Raw genomic sequence first — 19,000 nt, forward strand, 5'->3', positions numbered from 1 at the left:
GCTCAGCAGGTAAAGGTGTTTGCCACCAAACCTGACGATCCGAGTTTGACCCCTGCGATTTCCATGGTGGGTTTCCACAGGTTGTCCTCTTCCACATACACACATACAGACATAGTGCACACACACACATACACACACACTGCACACACACACACACTGCACACACACACACTACGACGTGTGCTTTCCCTACAAATAAATGAATATGTAGATGATCACAAGAATAAAGATCTTGAGGCTGACTTCCTGGCTTGTGCCTCGGTTCTGGTCCCTTCCAGCTTTGTAACTTCTATAAATACCTATGTATAATCTGGCACAAGGTGGGGATAGTGAAAGATTCTCCCTCGTGGACTGTGGTGAGAACTATGTTAACACAGACTCCACCGTCAGTGCGTGCGTCCTCGCTAGGATTTGTAACATTCATTCTTCAGTTGTTGTTCTTGTTTTAACAGCTTTGATTACTGTCCTTGCCAATGATGATGGCCCTGGAGTCCTGTCATTTAACAACAGTGGGCACATCTTCCTCAGGGAACCGACATCTCTCTACGTGCAGGAGAGTGTAGCAGTGTTGCTCATTGTTCGAGAGCCAGCCCAAGGTCTGTTTGGAACGGTGGCGGTTCAGTTTGTTGTGACAGAACTCAATTCTTCAACTGAATCCAAGGACCTGGTTCCTTCCAAAGGCTTTATTGTTCTAGAGGAAGGCGTTCGATCCAAGGTATAGTTGAATCTTTAATACTTTTAATAAGAACACAAGGTTATTTTCAGTATTTAAACATTTTTCCCTCAGAAGTGTGCCCCGTCGGTTCTCAAAATTTAAAGCAAAAAACCTTAAAGGAGAGAGACAGAGAGAGTGTGGCAAGCATTTCAGAGTTAAGACGTGTACACAGATGGCAGCCTGGGAAACTGCCTGTTAATATGGTAGAGGAATATGCAAGAGTTAGAATGTGTAACTAGCATTTAAACATTTAAAATCAGGGACTGGAGAGATGGCTCAGCAGTTAAGAGCACTGGCTTAGAGGTCCTGAGTTCAATTCCCAGCAACCACATGCTGGCTCACTGTGATCTGATGCCCTCTTCTGGCATGCTGGTCTACGGACAAATAGAGCACACATAGAATAAATAAATAAATCTAAAAAAAATTTTTTAAAATCATTTAAATGGCATTTTTTGCCTGTATATTGTCTGTAAGAACATAAGCAAAAAGAAACTTACTTTCTTTCTTTCTTTCTTTCTTTCTTTCTTTCTTTCTTTCTTTCTTTCTTTCTTTCTTTCTTTCTTTCTTTCTTTCTTTCTTCCTTCCTTCCTTCCTTCCTTCCTTCCTTCCTTCCTTCCTTCCTTCCTTCCTTTCTTTTTCTTCTTCTTCTTTTTTTTTTTCCGGTTTCTCAAGACAGGGTTTCTCTGTGTAGCCCTGGCTGGCCTGTAACTCACTCTGTAGACCACGCTGGCCTGGAACTCAGAAATCCACCTGCCTCAGCCTCCCAAGTGCTGGGATTACAGCATGCGCCACCACTGCCCAGCACCAAAAGAAACTTTCATTCTTGGACTTTCATTCTTGTCTGCCATATTTCAGATAAACAAACGAGCAGGAGTAGCTTAGAGGAGAAAATGCTGGATTTGAGATTAGTTATGAATGCAGTCCACTAAAAAATAAAATAAAATAAAATAAAACACGCCTTCCAACCTTCCTTTTCTGTATAAGAACTTTTTTTGAGGTTGGTACTCAATTTTATTAAAAATTTCTATTTTAGATTTATTTTATTTATATGTATATGAATGTTTGATTGTATATGTGTGTACTACCTATGTGTCTGGTGCCTGTGGAGGTCAGAAGGGGGGTGTTGGGTTCTTTGGAAATGGAGTTACAGGTAGTCGTGAGGTGCCACGTGGGTGCTGAACTGAACTCAGCACCCACATGGGTAGAGATTGAATCCGGGTCCTCTGCAAGAGAAGCCAGTGAGTGTCCTTAACCATGTGAGCCATCTCTCCACCCCCTCAGCTTTATCGTGAGGATATTGTTAAAAATATTTGGTTACATCATCTTATGCCTTTTACAGCCAAATACAGTTCTAAACTCTGTATACTTGCAGTGATTTAACTGTGGGGGGGGGGGTCACCGCATAATTGAGGAAGTCTGTTTTCTGTGGTGTAGGTTAGACCCAGGACCTTGGGAACGCTTGCAAGCGTGATACAGCTCACCTCCATCCCCAGTCCTGATGCGTGTATGAACTCCAGCATGGTTTCCAAGCTCAACGTTTTTATATTCTTGAAAATCTAAACCTTTAATTGATTTGCTTAAGGATTTACTCCAATTTTGAAATGATTTAAAAGCTTAAAGCATAAGTGTTTTGTGAATTTGCTATTATATTATCCATATTTTATGTCTTTTTTGTGTTAAAATTACATTTTATATTGACTTTCCTTGAACTTTTTAAAAATTTTTTAAGATCTTTGATATGTGCACTAAAAAAATAATTGTTAGGACAAATTTAAATAAATTTTGAGCTAACCTAACTTCCTCCCACACTTTAATTTTAAAATGTAAGTTGTAAGGTACACAGTCCCTACGCATATAGGAAATTACTGTAAAGATAGGATGTGCACCCCTGACTGCCGTGCAGAGGAAGATGTCTAAATAGCTGCTATTGAGAGGCGTCTCTTTTTGACCTTTGCTCTTTCCAGAGAAAGCAACTTTCCAACTTTTAAAGTCCAGGACTGTCTTGCTCTATATAGACAGGGCCGCAGAGCAGTTACACATTTCTGTTGACACCTTTTCCTCGGCATGCTGGAGCACATGGTCGCACCAGTCAGTAGCTGGTTTATTTTCCTGTCACTGTGCTGCATTCAGTTGCTGAGGCCACAGCCCTTTTATTCCGGTGCTGACCCTGACCAGCATTTTGATTGGCTCTAGTCTGTACCCACTCTGCCTGCCACTGCTTCTGGCCAGTCATTTCCGGAAGACATGAGGTTAAGGAAATTATGTATCGCAGATAGGATAAAAATGTTACAGAAATCAGCACATGAATTTAACCTGGTAATCAATGTTTTTTGAAAACTTTAAAAAAGTGTTTTATTTTAAAATTATGCATGTGCATTGGTCTGTATGTGTCTGTTCACATGAATGCAGGTGCCCATCTAGGCCAGGAGAGAGCATCCTATCTCCTAGGACTGGGTTACAGACCTCTGTGGGCTTCCTGGTATATACCTGTAGCAGCAGGAACTCTTAACTGAGGGGCCATCTCTCCATCCCCAATTAGGGTTATTTTTTTTAATATTTATTTATTTATTATATGTAAGTACACTGTAGCTGTCTTCAGATGCCAGAAGAGAGAGTCAGATCTCTTTATGGATGGTTGTGAGCCACCATGTGGATGCTAGGATTTGAACTCATAACCTTTGGAAGAGCAGTCAGTGCTCTTACCCGCTGAGCTATCTCTCCAGCCCCAGGGTTATTTTTTAAATGCTGGCAACTGTTACTTTTCAGACACTGTAGGGCAGCAGATAACAGTGTTGCAAATCCCTAAGGTAGGAAGGTGAAACAATTGTAGTCACTACATGATGGGAGCCAAATATAAATAAATGGAAGTCTTATTTCAAAACATGTTATGAAAATGTATAGTAAATCTCTCCAAATGTGTCTTTTAAAAGAGACCACATTCTATTAACTTTATTCTTTCATTGTGTTTCAGGCACTGCGCATCTCCACCATATTAGACACGGAACCAGAAATGGATGAACAGTTTGTCTGCACCCTGTTTAACCCAACTGGAGGTGCTAGACTAGGCGCCCGTGTTCAGACCTTGATAACAATTTTGCAAAACCAGGCTCCTTTGGGACTCTTCAGTATCTCTGCTGTTGAAAATGGGTATGGGTTATTTATAAAGCATTAACATTTTGAAACAAAGTGTGTAATACTTTTGAACTGAGAAGATGTAGATAGAAATTAATATCTGGTTATTTTTAACATATCTGGGAGCTGACAAATATCTATATTTTATTTCTTAACTATTAATAGGCTAAACCTCTCCTACTTCACCTATTTCTAAGGAGTTATCTGAGTTTTGTATGGAGAGATCTTAGAGTGGTGATATTGTTTGATATATATTGTAAAGTGACAGATATTTAATTATGGTGATGATAACATTATTGGAGTGTCACATTTGTATTTTGTATTTCACAATTCTCCATAATTGAATATATTTGAATACTAGAGTGTAGTCGTCCACTGCATAAAATTTGTGGTCTCATTGGAGTGTACAGGTTTACAAGTATATAAAATAATATGCTGGCAGTGTAATATATATTTTAAATATTTAGAAATTATTCTCTTCTGCTTTTCAAAATCCATTTGTTTTTCTTTCAGTGCTACCTCTATAGATGTTGAAGAATCCAACAGGAGTGTGTACCTCAATGTGTCACGTACAAATGGCCTTGATTTGGCTGTGAGTGTGCAGTGGGAGACAGTATCTGAGACAGCTTTTGGCATGAGTACGTTCAGCTTTCTTCCCGTAACTGATGCATTAGCAGCAGGACGGGCACTTGGTGCTGTTGTTGGATCCACAGTGTTTACTGTGCATTATTCACGTATTAGACTTGGAACCCAGCTCACAGAGCTTAGCATTTAGGCATTCCAAGAAGTAACTATAAGAAATTAAAAAAAAAAATAAGTTTGCATTGCCAATGGCAATGATCCGTTAGGGGAAATTGGAAGTAGTAAATGTAAGTGAGGGCTGAAGAGGTGGCTCCACGGTGTGAGTGCTGGGTTGTCTTCCGGAGGGCCTCAATTCTGTTCTACCACACAAGTCAGGGGCTTCACAGTTGCCTGGAACTTTAGATCAGGAGCTCTGACACCCTCTTCTGGCCTCTATAGGTGCCCAAATACATGGCTCATATCCAGTCACACACACACACACACACACACACACACACACACACACACACAGAGAGAGAGAGAGAGAGAGAGAGAGAGAGAAAGAAAAGAAAAGAAAAAAGAAAAAGAAGGTGGGTATTTCTAAGGAGAATCGGTGATTACATTAAGGCCGATGAATGGATTGGATTCAAAGCACTGCGCTGGAGGAAACTGGAGGCAGCAGTGAATCGCTGTCAAGGCTGGAGACTTGAGTCATAAACTGGTATATAAGAGAAAATATAGAGTGAACAGTGAACAGAGAAGTAAGAGAATATTTACCTTGAGTAGTTAGGTCAGGGCAGAGCATTACAGAACTTGAAAACCATGTCTTGGATGCCATGCCCGTCCTAGCTTTCAGGAGAATCCTCTCATTGGTGAGGACACACAGAAGAATGGTGTGTCAGGACCATGTTTGTACTTTATGGTCATTGTTCAGCGTGTCATGTAAAGAACTTTTTGGGTAAAAGAAAGGAGAAGATGCAGAGGATGAACCAGAAGAAGGCAGCAGGCTAGGTAGGTTACACCCAGGGATGGATTGTCTGCGGCAGTGAGGGAGATGCTGTGGAAGACTCCATGTTTCTAGTTTATACAGTCGAGGGGAAATTCAAGCTGCCATCTTAGAGAGAAATTAGCAAAGAAGTATGATTCGAGGACGGAGAGTGGATTAGGTGTCATTTGGAACATGTGACATCTGCGTTCGAGTTGAGGAGGCGTTTCTCTAGATTGGATGGGGACTTTCTGGTACTCTACAGCTGAGGAACTGCATTGTGTTAAACTCGTGAGAACCGAGAGACTGAAAAGAGACCGCCGTTAGATGGGGAAAGTGCACACTGTACTTTGGAGATGTTCACATTGAATGGCTAGAGATAGGAGAATGACCTAAGAAAAGAAAATGACCTGAGAAGCCAGGAAAATGTGAGATTACCACAGGCACAAGAGAGAGTTAGAACCGAGGAGAGGCTGTGTGCCCCTGGGAGTTCAATGAGATGAAAACCTACAAAAAACAACAATTACAGTTACTAATGAGGGGGGTGCATGGCTGTTACAGTGAAGGCTGTTTGTACAGTGGACAGAGACTCACTAATACTCAGAGTGGAGGTAAAAGAAAAGAGACTTTAAATACACGCAACTATTTCTGAAAGTCTGGCTTAGAAGATAAGGGTCTAGGGAAAATGCTGGGACTCAGAATTCCTATCTGTGTAGTGAGGAGTTACTAGAACTGGCATCAGTGCGGATGGAGAAGGCCTTGGAAATAGGAAAGACTAAATATTAGGGAGAGAAACAGAAGTAGCAATAATGTCAGAAGACAGAAGGGAACTATGAATGTGGATACACACATCACATATATGATGAGACTTGATTTCCCACTGAGACCTCCCTCGTTGCATCTCTCAGAAGTGGCCCTGAGAACGGGCAGTCCTCGGTGACAAGTGTCCTACCCACAGTCCCATCTTCCTGAGCAACAGGACTGAAGAGTCATCTGTATGCCACTTTTACTATGACTCCTCATGTCAAAGCTGTGGAACTTGTTTGAAAGGTTGCAAGACAAAAAAGTAATCTCTCGTTTTAGGAAAGAAAGTGTCTAGTGGATGCTAACTCTGCGCACTGACATTGTGTCTTCTTGAACTAAAATGTTCTGTTTAATAATTTACACAAGCTGTAGGTTTTGTTATTCTTAGTCTATCATGTTCAGATAATTATTGAAGGTTTAAAAGTAACTTACTTTGGGAAATAATCCTGACACTACATGATAGAACCTTAAAAAAAAAAAAACAGAAATTAATTAAAAAAGAATTCCTCATTAACCAGTGCTCTTTTTTTTCCTTTTAGTGTTTTTTTTAAATACAGAATTTAGACCATGTGTAAGCCATTTGAAGTGAGTCTGCATAGATATCTTAAGTCTATAAAACTGAAACGAATACTGTTGGATGGGTAGACATTAAAAATGTGATGATACCATTAGCATGTCTAGGTACATTTATAATTTTCAAAAGTCAGCTGTCTTTTGATAATCTATGGAAGATGATAGAAGTAATTTTAGCATGTTTCTTTCTAAAATATACACTTACACTTTTAGTTTGGAATACACTTGGAAAAGGATGTAGGATATATATCAAAATAATACTACTTGAAAAAATTAATACTTTTAGTTACTGCTTTCAAGCTTCCAGGTATCTAGTCTCTTTTGCATACAACACACGCCTACCCTCATGCACACATATGCACACACATGCACACACATCCTCCTCATTACCACCATTGTCTTTCTAACACACTCACTAGCTTTACTCTTTAAATAATGCCAAGTGAGAGAAGGTTCAGATGCAACTATATTCACCTAAATATTTATTTTATTATTTTAGGGGGAATGGATGTTGTCTTTTCCATATTTCAAAGCTTTTTTGACAAGACGGCATTGGACTGGTGCTTCTTTACTGTTGAAGATTCAGTTTATGGTGTGATGTTAAGAAATTCCTCATTAGTTGTTTATCGATGGCAAGGGACTTTTGTTCCAGTTGGGGTAAGCATCCTTCTTTGCTTTAAGATGCACAAAATAAAATTTATGTGAAAACTTTGATGCAATGTTAATTACTAATATCATTTGTGTTTCCTAGGACTTAAATGTAGAAGGTCCTAAAGCTTGTGAGGCCTTTAATATTGGTGCTTCCCCGTATCTCGTGATTACTCATGGGGAAAGAAATGGAGAAAAGCCTTCCATTAACACTGTGTATATGCTCACTTCTGGATTCAGATTATTCCTGGTAAAAAATGCTTCCTTTTTCTGTAGATTCTTCCCTTAAGTACAGTTCAGATCAAAATGGAAGATGCTGTATATTCTATGTTAAAGTACAAAAGAACTTTTTTGCAGTTTGATACACATTGGAGCAAGTATCTAAATTCAAGGCTACTTTTGTCTCCAACTGATACTTAGGAATGCATAGCCTACAAAATAAACACAGTTTCGAATGTTAGGCTATGTCTCACACCTGCTGTTAGTGACATCAGCTGCTTCCACCACTAGCTACCTTCACTGGTGTCCTGGCTGGTTTTGTGTGTCAACTTAACAAGGGCTGGAGTTATCACAGAGAAAGGAGCTTCAGTTGGGGAAGTGCCTCCATGAGATCCAGCTGTGGGGCATTTTCTCAATTAGTGATTAAGAAGGGGAGGGCCCCTTGTGGGTGGTGCCATCTTTGGGCTGGTGCTCTTGGGCTCTATAAGAGAGCAGGCTGAGCAAGCCAGGGGAAGCAAGCCAGTAAGGAACATCCCTCCATGGCCTCTGCATCAGCTCCTGCTTCCTGACCTGCTAGAGTTCCAGTCCTGACTTCCTTTGGTGATCAACAGCAGTGTGGAAGTGTAAGCTGAATAAACCCCAACTTGCTTCTTGGTCATGATGTTTGTGTAGGAACAGAAACCCTGAGTAACACAACCGGTTTATCCCCTGTCTTTTGCAGGTACAGACAATTGTTATTTCAGGAAGTTGTCAAGTACGGCATTTCACCTCAGATAGTCAAGACTATTTCATCATTGCAAGTCAAAGAAATGATTCTGAGTTAACCCAGGTGTGATTCTCTTAAAGTGAAAGTTTCTTCCCTTCTAAAACATGCTAATTAAAATTCATTCCCATTTATAGAATATATAAAATGCTATAATTTCATGGTGGTGGTATGGAATGATACTGCTTGGACATAGTTTTTGAAGACTAGGGTTAAAATATTAGCTTTTTCTTCATGAGAGAGAGCCAGTCCAATCATAGCACAAGCATCTGATTGGGGCTAATCGAGTTAGAAAGCACTATGGAGCAAACTTGCAGCTCAACAGATGGTATCAGGGAAGGGTCCCGCTTGGCACTGCCTAGCCCACACTTCACACTTCTCTGGCACACTACATCTTGTGGTAGGTAGTACTTGAAGCTTGTCTCTCAGGCTTCTGTACGTGCTTCTTTCTTCTTTATTTTCAGCTAGTGGCTCTCCTGGCGTTATTTTTGGTAAGAGAAGTCTTCCTTTTTCTGTACATTCTTAAGTGCAATTCAGATTTGTAAGGTTAATCAAAATAGAAGATGCTGTATAAAGAACGAAATCTTCCAGAAGGAAGCTCACTACTTTTACAACCTTTGAAGCCCAGCCTTACTCCAGGTGCCATCCCTGTGGGGCCCTGTCTGTGGAAGCCTGTCTCCTCACACTGACGCCTTTCTCACCTTCATAGGCCGCTGTTCCCCCCACACTGGCGATTATGACAGTGAGCACCATGTTCACTGCCCAGCTTAAAAAGAAAGCCTCTCCTCCCTGGCTCCCTCCCTTCCTGGTGCCCTCCCTCCCTCCTACCCTCTCTCTTCCTCCCTCTCGCTCCTTCCCTCTCTCTCCCTCCTTCTCTCCCTCCCTCCATCCCTCCTTTCCTCCCCTCCCCCCATATAAAGAAATCTCTCCTCACTTGGGCTGAGATCCACCTCAACTTGACAGATAAGGCTAATGGCTGACTATGACGCTGACGATTATCTAGCTCAGGTTACTTGCGGTGGGAAACCTCTCTTCACTCCACCTCATGGTACCTTTCTGTAGGCTGGTGAAAGTGGACTGAGCAGCCATCTCCCTCATCCCCCTGTCTCTGGGCAGGGAGTGCAGGCTGACCAGCTACCCTGACTCCCACTGCTGTGCGTTCCCCCCTGGGATGGACGGTACCCTGGAACTGTGAACCAAATAAACTCTTCACGCAGGTGCTTTTGCCAGAACCCTAATCATAAATCAAGAAACATAGTCAATACTGCTTTTCACCAATGGAGTCTGGGTTGTCCGGTCTTCTGGGATTGGTGTATCCTCACTGGGATTGTGTATGGTGGTCAGACTTGAAACATCTTTTCTCGTGAACACATCAATGTTCTGTGTCTTCCTCTTTTACCCTCACCTGTCACCATCATCCCTGCCCTCCCTTTCCCTTCCCTCTCCTCCCTTCCCTCTTACATCCCCCCCACCCCCCGTCTCTCAATCCCTCCCTCCATTTCTTCTGCTTCTCCCACTCTCTGCCAATCCTTCCCAGATACTACTGCCAGTTCCCACTTCCTTTCTAAACTGAGTTGTCCTGAAGATTTTTAGAATTTAGTTTTAATTTATATTTTTCTTTCTATGTACTTGCTCTGGATAATTTTATAAGTCTTTGGGTTGACATCCAAGCTGTAGGGCAGTGTCTTCAAATCACAGCCTGTACTGGCTGGTTTTGTGTGTCAACTTGACACAGGCTGGAGTTATCACAGAGAGAGGAGTTTCAGTTGGTGAAGTGCCTCCATGAGATCCACCTGTGGGGTATTTTCTCAATTAGTGATCAAGGAAAGAGGGCTCCTTGTGGGCCATCCCTGGGCTGGTTGATATTCTTGGGTTCTATAAGAGAGCAGGCTGAGCAGGCCAGGGGAAGCAAGCCAGTAAGAAACATCCCTCCATGGCCTCTGCATCAGCTCCTGCTTCCTGACCTGCTTGAATTCCAGTCCTGACTTCCTTTGGTGATGAACAGCAATGCAGAAGTGTAAGCTGAATAAACCCTTTCCTCCCCAACTTGCTTCTTGGTCATGATGTTTGTGCAGGAATAGAAACCCTGACTAAGACACAGCCGAAGCCCTTCCTCTGTGTTCTAGATATCTGGGTCTGTTTATTTTCGTGTCCACTCGCATATATTTTCAGCATGTAATATATAACAACGTGGCCTGAACTTAAATTCCCTCCGCATGACTGGTCTCATTGTTGTTTTTATGTCAGGAAATACCCTCCCAAGTAGAATTATTCAAGAGGAATTATGGGATAGCCTCTGCCTAATTATCCTTTTATATTCTTTTATATCTGGTCTCATTAAGTACATTTTCAAATAGCTCAATACTATTTGGAATACAGTCTCATTGTCCAGATCTTGCCTTCCACTAAGGCATTTCCCAACCATTTCTCCCTGAGTCAGTTAGAACACCATCACAGCCCATCTCTACAATCCTCTCACCTTTGCAGATCCATTCTCTGTCGAGTGTCTGCAATTATCTTTTTAAACAACATTTCTTTGTGTTATTCTTCATTTTAAAACTTTTCAGCAACTTCCAATTACTTAAAAAAATAAAATTTTTATACAGACTTTTAATAGACTGTGTCTGTACTATAGACTGCCCATCTTTAATATCTGTATGTTACATAGCATTGCCATCTTTTCCTCATTTTTCTAGCTCCCTGCTGCAGAATGCTTTGTTGGAACCTTTTTTTACTTATATTTTACTATCTTAGAGACTTATGTCTGAACTGTAAGTTATGCCATTGCCCCAGGGAAAGGGGCAGCTCTATTTTTCCTTTCCTCATTCCCTTCATGTTGTTTTAGGCTGGATTAATCTTTGTCTAGAACAAGACACACAATCTGTCTTTGGAGCCAGCATGTCTATCTTGACCTCCTCAGGACATCCATATTCTGTGCTCTACCACCTTAACTGACATGTTCAGGACTGTCTCAGTGTGCCCGTCTTTTTACTTATTGATAGCTTAATTATCCCTTCTTGATGATTGATGGGGCCTTGGATGTATCCGTAGCCCCAAGCCTAATACTTGGCTGGATGTTTAAACTTTGCCTAAGCACTGCGATGCTTTATAGCAGTGAGCAGGTTGTAGGATGAGCCAGCTAAATTATAGAATACCCCCTAAGGTTAACTCTGGATGTCTACCCTGAAGACCTGTATGCATTGTTGTTTGTGAGGAGAGAAAATAAGACTGCTGTCCTCAGAGAAACGGCTCTCTGTGCTGTTGCTGGAGGTGCTGGTGAAGATGTGGAAGCAGCAAGGATCTTATTTTTATTTTTTTTGAATTTCATATCCAATCCAATGTATATACTCTTTTTTTTTAAATTTTTTTATTCGATATAATTTATTTACATTTCAAATGATTTCCCCTTTTCTAGCCCCCCACTCCCCGAAAGTCCCGTAAGCGGATCTTATTTTTATATTCAGTTCAGTTCTTTTCAATTTTTGGTTTTCTGCTTTGTTTACCTCTCCACATATTTTATACTGGTTTTCATCTCAAATAACTTCTCTTTATCACAAACAAACACAGACAGACCCTCACAGACACAGGGGAGAGAAGAGGCAGAAGGAGTGGGGCAAGGGGAGAAGGAAGGAGGGAGGGAAGAGAAGAGGAGAGAGTAGAGAATGAGAGGAAATCATTTTATTACTTTTCTATTCCGACACTACCCTCACTCAGTTAACCATTAGGCTGCAGGAGTGGAGGTGTATGACCCTGCTACGTTGACACAGTTGCCTGCTTCCTGGTCATAAGGAGCTTCTGTTTGGACTTCCCCTGCAGGTCTTCAGATGGAATGGAAACAACTTTGCTTGGCATCAGACACTGCCTGTCCGAGGAGTGCTGGGCCTGGCCTTGTTCAGCAGAGGAGGCTCTGTCTTCTTAGCCATTTCACAGGCTGACATCAGACGGACCCCTCTTTTATTTACGTGGTCTGGTAGTCAGTTTATTAACTTTCAAGAACTGTCCATCAGTGGGATAACAAAAGTTGAGGCTTTGTCTTCAGGTGATGATGTCTACTTATTTTTTGCCAAAAATACCTTTTTCGGTGAGTGGATGCAGTACTTGTAATATATGTATAGTTACTACCTGAACCACCTAGCATTATATGTTTTATGTGAAATGTTCTCTGTTTTGATGATCCCTAGAGTAATGCCAGTTAGAAGTAAATTTTACTGAAAGAAAGAAAGAAAGAAAGAAAGAAAGAAAGAAAGAAAGAAAGAAAGAAAGCATTATACCTGTGATTTTTGTGCTGGACTGAACCAGTTTAAACTTATAGTGCTATAAAATGAACAGCAGTAGATAGGTAATGTGAAACTGTGTATAATGATTTTATAGTCAATCTCCAGTAGTGGGAATTGAACCTAGATCCTCTGGGAAAACAGCAAGTACTGTTAACCACTGAGCCATGTCTCCAGCCCAGAAACAGTTTATTCTTGGTCTTTCTTGTGTGTAGCTTGGTGAGTGTGTGTTTCATGTTATAGAATATGTCTCCTCGTGTGTCTTAGTGTGTGTGCGTGGTTCATGTGATAAAAACAAAAAGTGATTGCTATGCTCCCTACCAAGTTGAAATGTTAAAATAGATGTTTTCTGTGCAAAGTTTCCTTGAATTTAACATTTTCCTATAGCTCTGTTGTGCAGTGTTTGTCATCTTCTTTGTATAGCTTGTTGCTTTTTATTTTTTATCCAGGAAATCAGAATACAATCGACATTTTTGTTTGGGAGATGGGACAGTCATCTTTGAGATATTTCCAATCCCTGGACTTTGCCGCTGTTAACAGAATCCATTCCTTCACACCAGCTTCTGGAATAGGTAAGGGAATTTCTACTGCTAGCCAGTCTTAAATGCAGTATGGGGAGCTAGACTGATTCCGGTCTCACTGAGTTTAGATAGAATGGTAAGTTCTCAGAGACTGGGTGTTTTAATAGGGCTATCACATCAGAACTTTGTAATAATAATCCATCCAGAAATCTAAGAGCTTCAAGAAAATTGATACTTTCTGATTTGTTAATTTTACTTTGTGTGTTTTGCTTCACATGTTTAGCCTGTGTGCATGTATGAGTGCCACGTGTGTCCTTGTTCCCCATGGAGGTCACACAAGGGCATTACATCCTGTCTAAGTTAGGGTGTCTGTTGCTGTGACAAAGCACCAAGAGAAAGCAGCTTGAGCAGGGAAGGGTTTACTTCACCTTACAACTCCAGTTGACACTCTCTCACTGAGGGAAGGTAAGGGGGAAACTCACGACAGAAACCTAGAGGCAATGTGTATGTAGCTTGCATGTGCAGGTGTGTGTACCTACCTCTGTGTGTGTGTGTGTGTGTGTGTGTGCCTGTGTGTGTGTGTGCACATGCTGAATGAGGGTGTGTGCTGTGCTGTTCTGTTACTCTCCTTGAGAAAGAGTCTCTCACTGAGCCTGGTGCTCGGCTGGAACTCAACAAGCCCCAGACGTCCATCTCTCTGCTTCCTACAGTGCGTGGATTCCAGGACTGCAGGGCTGTGTGCAGTAACTGTCTGGCTCTTTTAAGTGAATGCTGAGGTCAGAGCTGAAGTCCTTTTCTGTAGCAAGCATTCCTACCCCTGGAGTCATCTGCCACCTCTTAAAATGTTTCTTTAAAAAACATTTCTCTAAATAGCATTTCTGAGAAGAATATTGCTTTCATTTCATGTCTGGATTATTAGATAATTTCTAGGTCATCTTTAATTTGTTTTTTTTCTAGCTATAATTAATTATGACTGACATAGAAGCACTGTATATCCTTAAAACTATGATGTGATGCTTTGAAGCACATGTGAAATCATTGTTTCGTTAAGCTACACAGCCTATCACTTTTTTGTACGTAATGGAAACTCTAGATCTATTCTCCTGACATAGCCTGCTTTCAACTCATTGTTGATTGTACAGTTCCCTTCCTATACAATGAGCTCTCCAGAACTTATCAACAACTGAAGATCTTATTCTTTAATCAATCTCCTTCCAGTTCCTGCAATGTAGGGCTGTGGCAACCACCACTGCACAGGTTTTTTTTCATTTAAAGATTTGTTTATTTGTTTTTATATGTGTGTACACACACATGTGCACCTGTGGGCAAGCCTGTGTCACAGCTGTGTGTGGAGGTGAGAGCAGAGCTTATTTCTGCCACACTATAAAGTGTAAGTCTACAGACGTGAGTTACCGCGCAGGGACTTGGAGTCTGTGGACGGAGCATGGCTTTTTTTTTAAGAGTTCAAGCTTTTCAGATTCTCTGGTTGAATATCCTTAATGTGAACAGCTGAAATCTGAAAGGATGTCACAAATGAAATATGATACCCACAATGCCTCATTGTAAGGATAAAATCAATACAAAATTCATCTGCTATTACCCTTGGTAATACTATGAGATGGAATGTGTCCTTTATGTTGCTGTTGTTTTCTTTCTTTGAGACAGGGTTTCTCTGTGTAGCCCTGGCTGTGCTAGAACTCACTTTGTAGAGCAGTGTGGCCTCAAATTCACGGAGATCTGCCTGCCTCTGACTCTGGAGTGCTGGAATTAGAGGTGCGCACCACCATTCCTGTGAATCTTTGTGATTATAATTGTGTCTAACTCTTAATACATTTTGACGACATATATAAGTATTCCAAAATCTGAAAACCTCTGAATTCTGAAATATTCCAGTCCTTCATATTTCATATAAAGGGCCTTAACCTGTAGGAGAGGAACAGAGTGTTATCTTTCAGCATCTGGGTTCTTGTGTCTGCATCTGCATTTGGTCTGTAACGATATAGCCAGTCACATAAACACAGGAAACTTGATGATACAGGAGTGAAATGCCCAAATAGCTTCTCTGTAAAAAAGTTTTGACCTCACAGATTATCTAAGTGTTTTGGGTGTCTTGGCATGAACATTACTGAGGTAGAGAAGTTCTCAAAGGCATTTCAGAGGCTCTTGCTGCTCAAAGCCCTTCTTTAATAACATCACCTTGCTTGCAAGAAACATGAAGGAAATGTGTTGCAGCTGCCTAGACCAACTAAGAGAAGGTCCTGAGCTGTTAGGGGGACCTTAGACATGTGAAAATGTGTGGACAGGGACATGTGAGTTCTTCATTCACGAGAATGTCTGACGATTCGAATGTGGGTGGCAATCGCTCACACCTTGGCAATGTCAAGGCTCTTAGTTTGAAATTGAGGAAGGCTGTAGGGAAATGTGTCTACTGATAGCAGTAAGCAGTTTGGTACTGGGTGGTTGTAGTGCAAGGAAAGGTTTAGCATCCCAGGTGGTTAGAGTTGTGGCACAGATCCAGGAGGAAGTGAGAGGTTTAGCTTTCAGAGACTCTGATCCTTGGGGATAGGCAAGCTTGCACAGTTAAGGCAATAGAGTAGAGGATGGGAGCCAAGCAGAATCAGCCAAACCTACAGACTCTGGTTGTCCTTTCTCTGTGGAATCCTAACACAGCATTGACTTCCAGCAGGGAAGTCCCTCACTAATCTCCCTCAGCCTCTGAACTTGAGTGTGTGCTTTGCCCCGTGGGCTTCTGGTTTTTGGTTTTAAGTCAAGTTCTCCTGCAGAGCTTCCTTTGTTTCCCAGACTCTTCCTCCTGGCTCTGTGTTCATCCTGTGCACTCTAATTTCCACTGTGTGCCTTTCCAGTCCCCACACTTGTCTCACTCTCCTCTGAGTCTTGAAGCCAACCCTTCCCTGCTCGCATGGACTTGGGCATGCGTTGTGATGCTCAGGGACATGGACATGCGTTGTGATGCTCAGGGACTTGGACATGCGTTGTGATGCTCATGGACTTGGGCATGCGTTGTGAGGCTCAGGGACTTGGGCATGCGTTGTGATGCTCAGGGACTTGGGCATGCGTTGTGATGCTCAGGGACTTGGGCATGCGTTGTGAGGCTCAGGGACTTGGGCATGCGTTGTGAGGCTCAGGGACTTGGGCATGCGTTGTGTTGCTCAGGGACTTGGGCATGCGTTGTGTTGCTCAGGGACTTGGGCATGCGTTGTGATGCTCAGGGACTTGGGCATGCGTTGTGATGCTCAGGGACTTGGGCATGCGTTGTGATGCTCAGGGACTTGGGCATGCGTTGTGATGCTCAGGGACTTGCGCATGCGTTGTGATGCTCAGGGACTTGGGCATGCGTTGTGATGCTCATGGACTTGGGCATGCGTTGTGATGCTCAGGGACTTGGGCATGCGTTGTGATGCTCAGGGACTTGGGCATGGGTTGTGATGCTCAGGGACTTGGGCATGCGTTGTGATGCTCTCCTATGGTGTACGGAGCCTGGCCTTCTTACTCAGCAGTTGATTTACTGAGTACATTCTGTATCTTTGGTTGTTTGTTAGCTTTCCCCGACTTATCCTTTAATTGGGACCGCTCGTTTCTGCTTCTGTCGTCCCTTGGTTTTTCCGATGGACAGACTCAGGTCTACTATCTCAGACTCAGGTCCCCTCCTGATGCTCACAATAGTTGCCTAATGAATGTTTTTAAGGAAGAAGTGTACTGTGTGGATGGGCTGATAATTGAAGTTACAGAATTCCTTTTAAAGATTTTTTTTTTTAAATAATAGGTGCACTTTCTAAAAGAATTCAGGAGAAATTCTGCCAGAGGGTTTATGATGAGGCTATTGTAAGGTTTTTCTGTTTCTTTTGTTTCTGTGACTTGAAGTTGTAGAGACATGAAAAGACTGCAGGGAATTACTCAGAATAGCTATTATAAACTCCTGAAAGCTGAAAGCGTGCGTCGAAGAATGTTCAAAGGATTTCTTATTATGTATAAGTCAAATATTTTATTAAAAATGTTAAATTGGAAGCAGGGGCATGGGTTCACCTATCTATGCTTTGGTTAGTGCCATGACTGATGTCTGAAAATGGAAAAAGGAACATGAACAGGGCATATATTGCAAGGATATGTAGACTTGCCATTTCTTTCTTTTTGGCTCCTTTAATGGTAAATAGATTCTTGAATTATAGGACAAAACCTGTCGGAACAAGCGCAGCTCAAATCACATGTAGTCTCTGTCATGCAAAAATGTAACATGTAGTAGGAGAAAGAGACGTGCACGTGTGCGTGTGTATGTGTGTGTGTATGCATGTACATATGTAACAGATAGGATTATAGCTATAACAGATAATTTTCATGAAAGAATTGAATAAAGCAATGAAGAGAATTTAAGTTAGTTTATGGTATACCTTCAAAGCTTTCTTCACTAATCACGGGATTAGGAGTTATGGGCTGGTAGGAGGTAAGAGCTGTGCTGGAGATGGGCTCTAAGCAGAGTGCAAACTAAACAGAGCTCAGGCAGTGGCCGTGAGCATGCGCCTTCTGAAGACAACCAGGAAGAACCGGTGTGCTCCAAAGAGAAGCAGTGAGGGAATGAATGGTGGTGAGAGGGGCAAACAAAGATTAGTAAGCCAATTAAATGGGGAATTAAAGCATTTTGGTGTATATCCTAAATCTTATAATGCCCTTTGTGGGAAGGTGATGGAGGGAAGGAGAGAGGGAGGAAAGGGAGACAGTCACAGAGAGACATGGAGACACACAGATAAAGACTCTCCTTGCTGACTGCTTTAAGATGGCTTTACGGGGGAGCTTTTAAAATTGGTTTTGGAATGTCTGTAATTTTAAATAGCTTTATGCAAAATATTTGGCCATTTAAAGATTCTAATCTATCATCATCATTTTTCCCATCTTTACCTTTATGCAAGTCTTAGTACCTAGGCAACAGTACCTAAATTAGTTAGTCTAATTAATACATTTGCAATAAACAATAGTGGTGAGAAGGTTTTGATGAGTGAGAGTCAAGATGTTGGCTTCCCCACTGTAACCTGTGGGGTACAAACTAGAGGGCTGGTGTCAGCCTTTCCAGGCCTGCGCCATTTTAACACCTCCTCAGCCTTTGGTAACAGTCCTCTGTTCCTGAGAGTCAGTCAGCACTAGAACGAGTGTGTTTTTCTCTCCAGTTCCCCAGCCCCACTCCGTTTGTGTCTGAAGAGCGTTTAGTGTTCCCTGTCGTAGTGAAGCCACTAGTCTGTGTGGCTGCAGATATATGCTGCTGTCATGAGTTAATGATGTCACAGGTCCTGACTACCTCACAAGTGCTCTGCAAAGCGCAGTCAAGGTGTCATCTTCATTAAGTGTGCTCATCTTCTTTGGATTAATTAAAGATCTTGAATAATTTGCTAAGTGAAAATGAGCATTTTGTTTCTACTTAGTGCTGAAAACAACAAATATTTAGTCTACAGGAAATTCTAAATCTATTTAAGGACAGCTGTAGAGACTAGTGCTTGTATATTAAGATTAGAAGCTTGTGTGGGTGAGAAGGCCCAGTGGCCAAAGGCTGGTGCTGCCAGACCTGGCAACCAGATGTGCTGTAAAGACACCAACCAGATGTGCTGCAAGAACACCAACCAGATGTGCTGTAAAGACGCCAACCAGGTGTGCTGTAAAGACACCAACCAGGTGTGCTGTAAGAACACCAACCAGATGTGCTGTAAAGACACCAACCAGATGTGCTGTAAAGACACCAACCAGATGTACTGTAAAGACACCAACCAGATGTGCTGTAAGAACACCAACCAGGTGTGCTGT

The 19,000-nt window shown here is 41.9% G+C and overlaps 1 protein-coding gene across 1 annotated transcript in view; it reads left to right on the forward strand.

Annotated features, from left to right (window-relative positions):
- Adgrv1 (adhesion G protein-coupled receptor V1) overlaps positions 1-19,000 on the forward strand; it is a 535,393-nt gene that overhangs the window by 127,642 nt on the left and 388,751 nt on the right. Inside the window, exons 46-53 of the mRNA XM_052159654.1 lie at positions 453-715; positions 3,687-3,862; positions 4,361-4,485; positions 7,270-7,427; positions 7,522-7,668; positions 8,359-8,466; positions 12,217-12,481; positions 13,124-13,246. Coding sequence (XP_052015614.1) covers positions 453-715; positions 3,687-3,862; positions 4,361-4,485; positions 7,270-7,427; positions 7,522-7,668; positions 8,359-8,466; positions 12,217-12,481; positions 13,124-13,246 — 1,365 coding nt within the window. The remainder of the gene's footprint in view (positions 1-452; positions 716-3,686; positions 3,863-4,360; positions 4,486-7,269; positions 7,428-7,521; positions 7,669-8,358; positions 8,467-12,216; positions 12,482-13,123; positions 13,247-19,000) is intronic.

Source organism: Apodemus sylvaticus, chromosome 16 (assembly GCF_947179515.1).
Source record: "Apodemus sylvaticus chromosome 16, mApoSyl1.1, whole genome shotgun sequence".
In the NCBI taxonomy this organism is placed as follows: Eukaryota; Metazoa; Chordata; class Mammalia; order Rodentia; family Muridae; genus Apodemus; species Apodemus sylvaticus.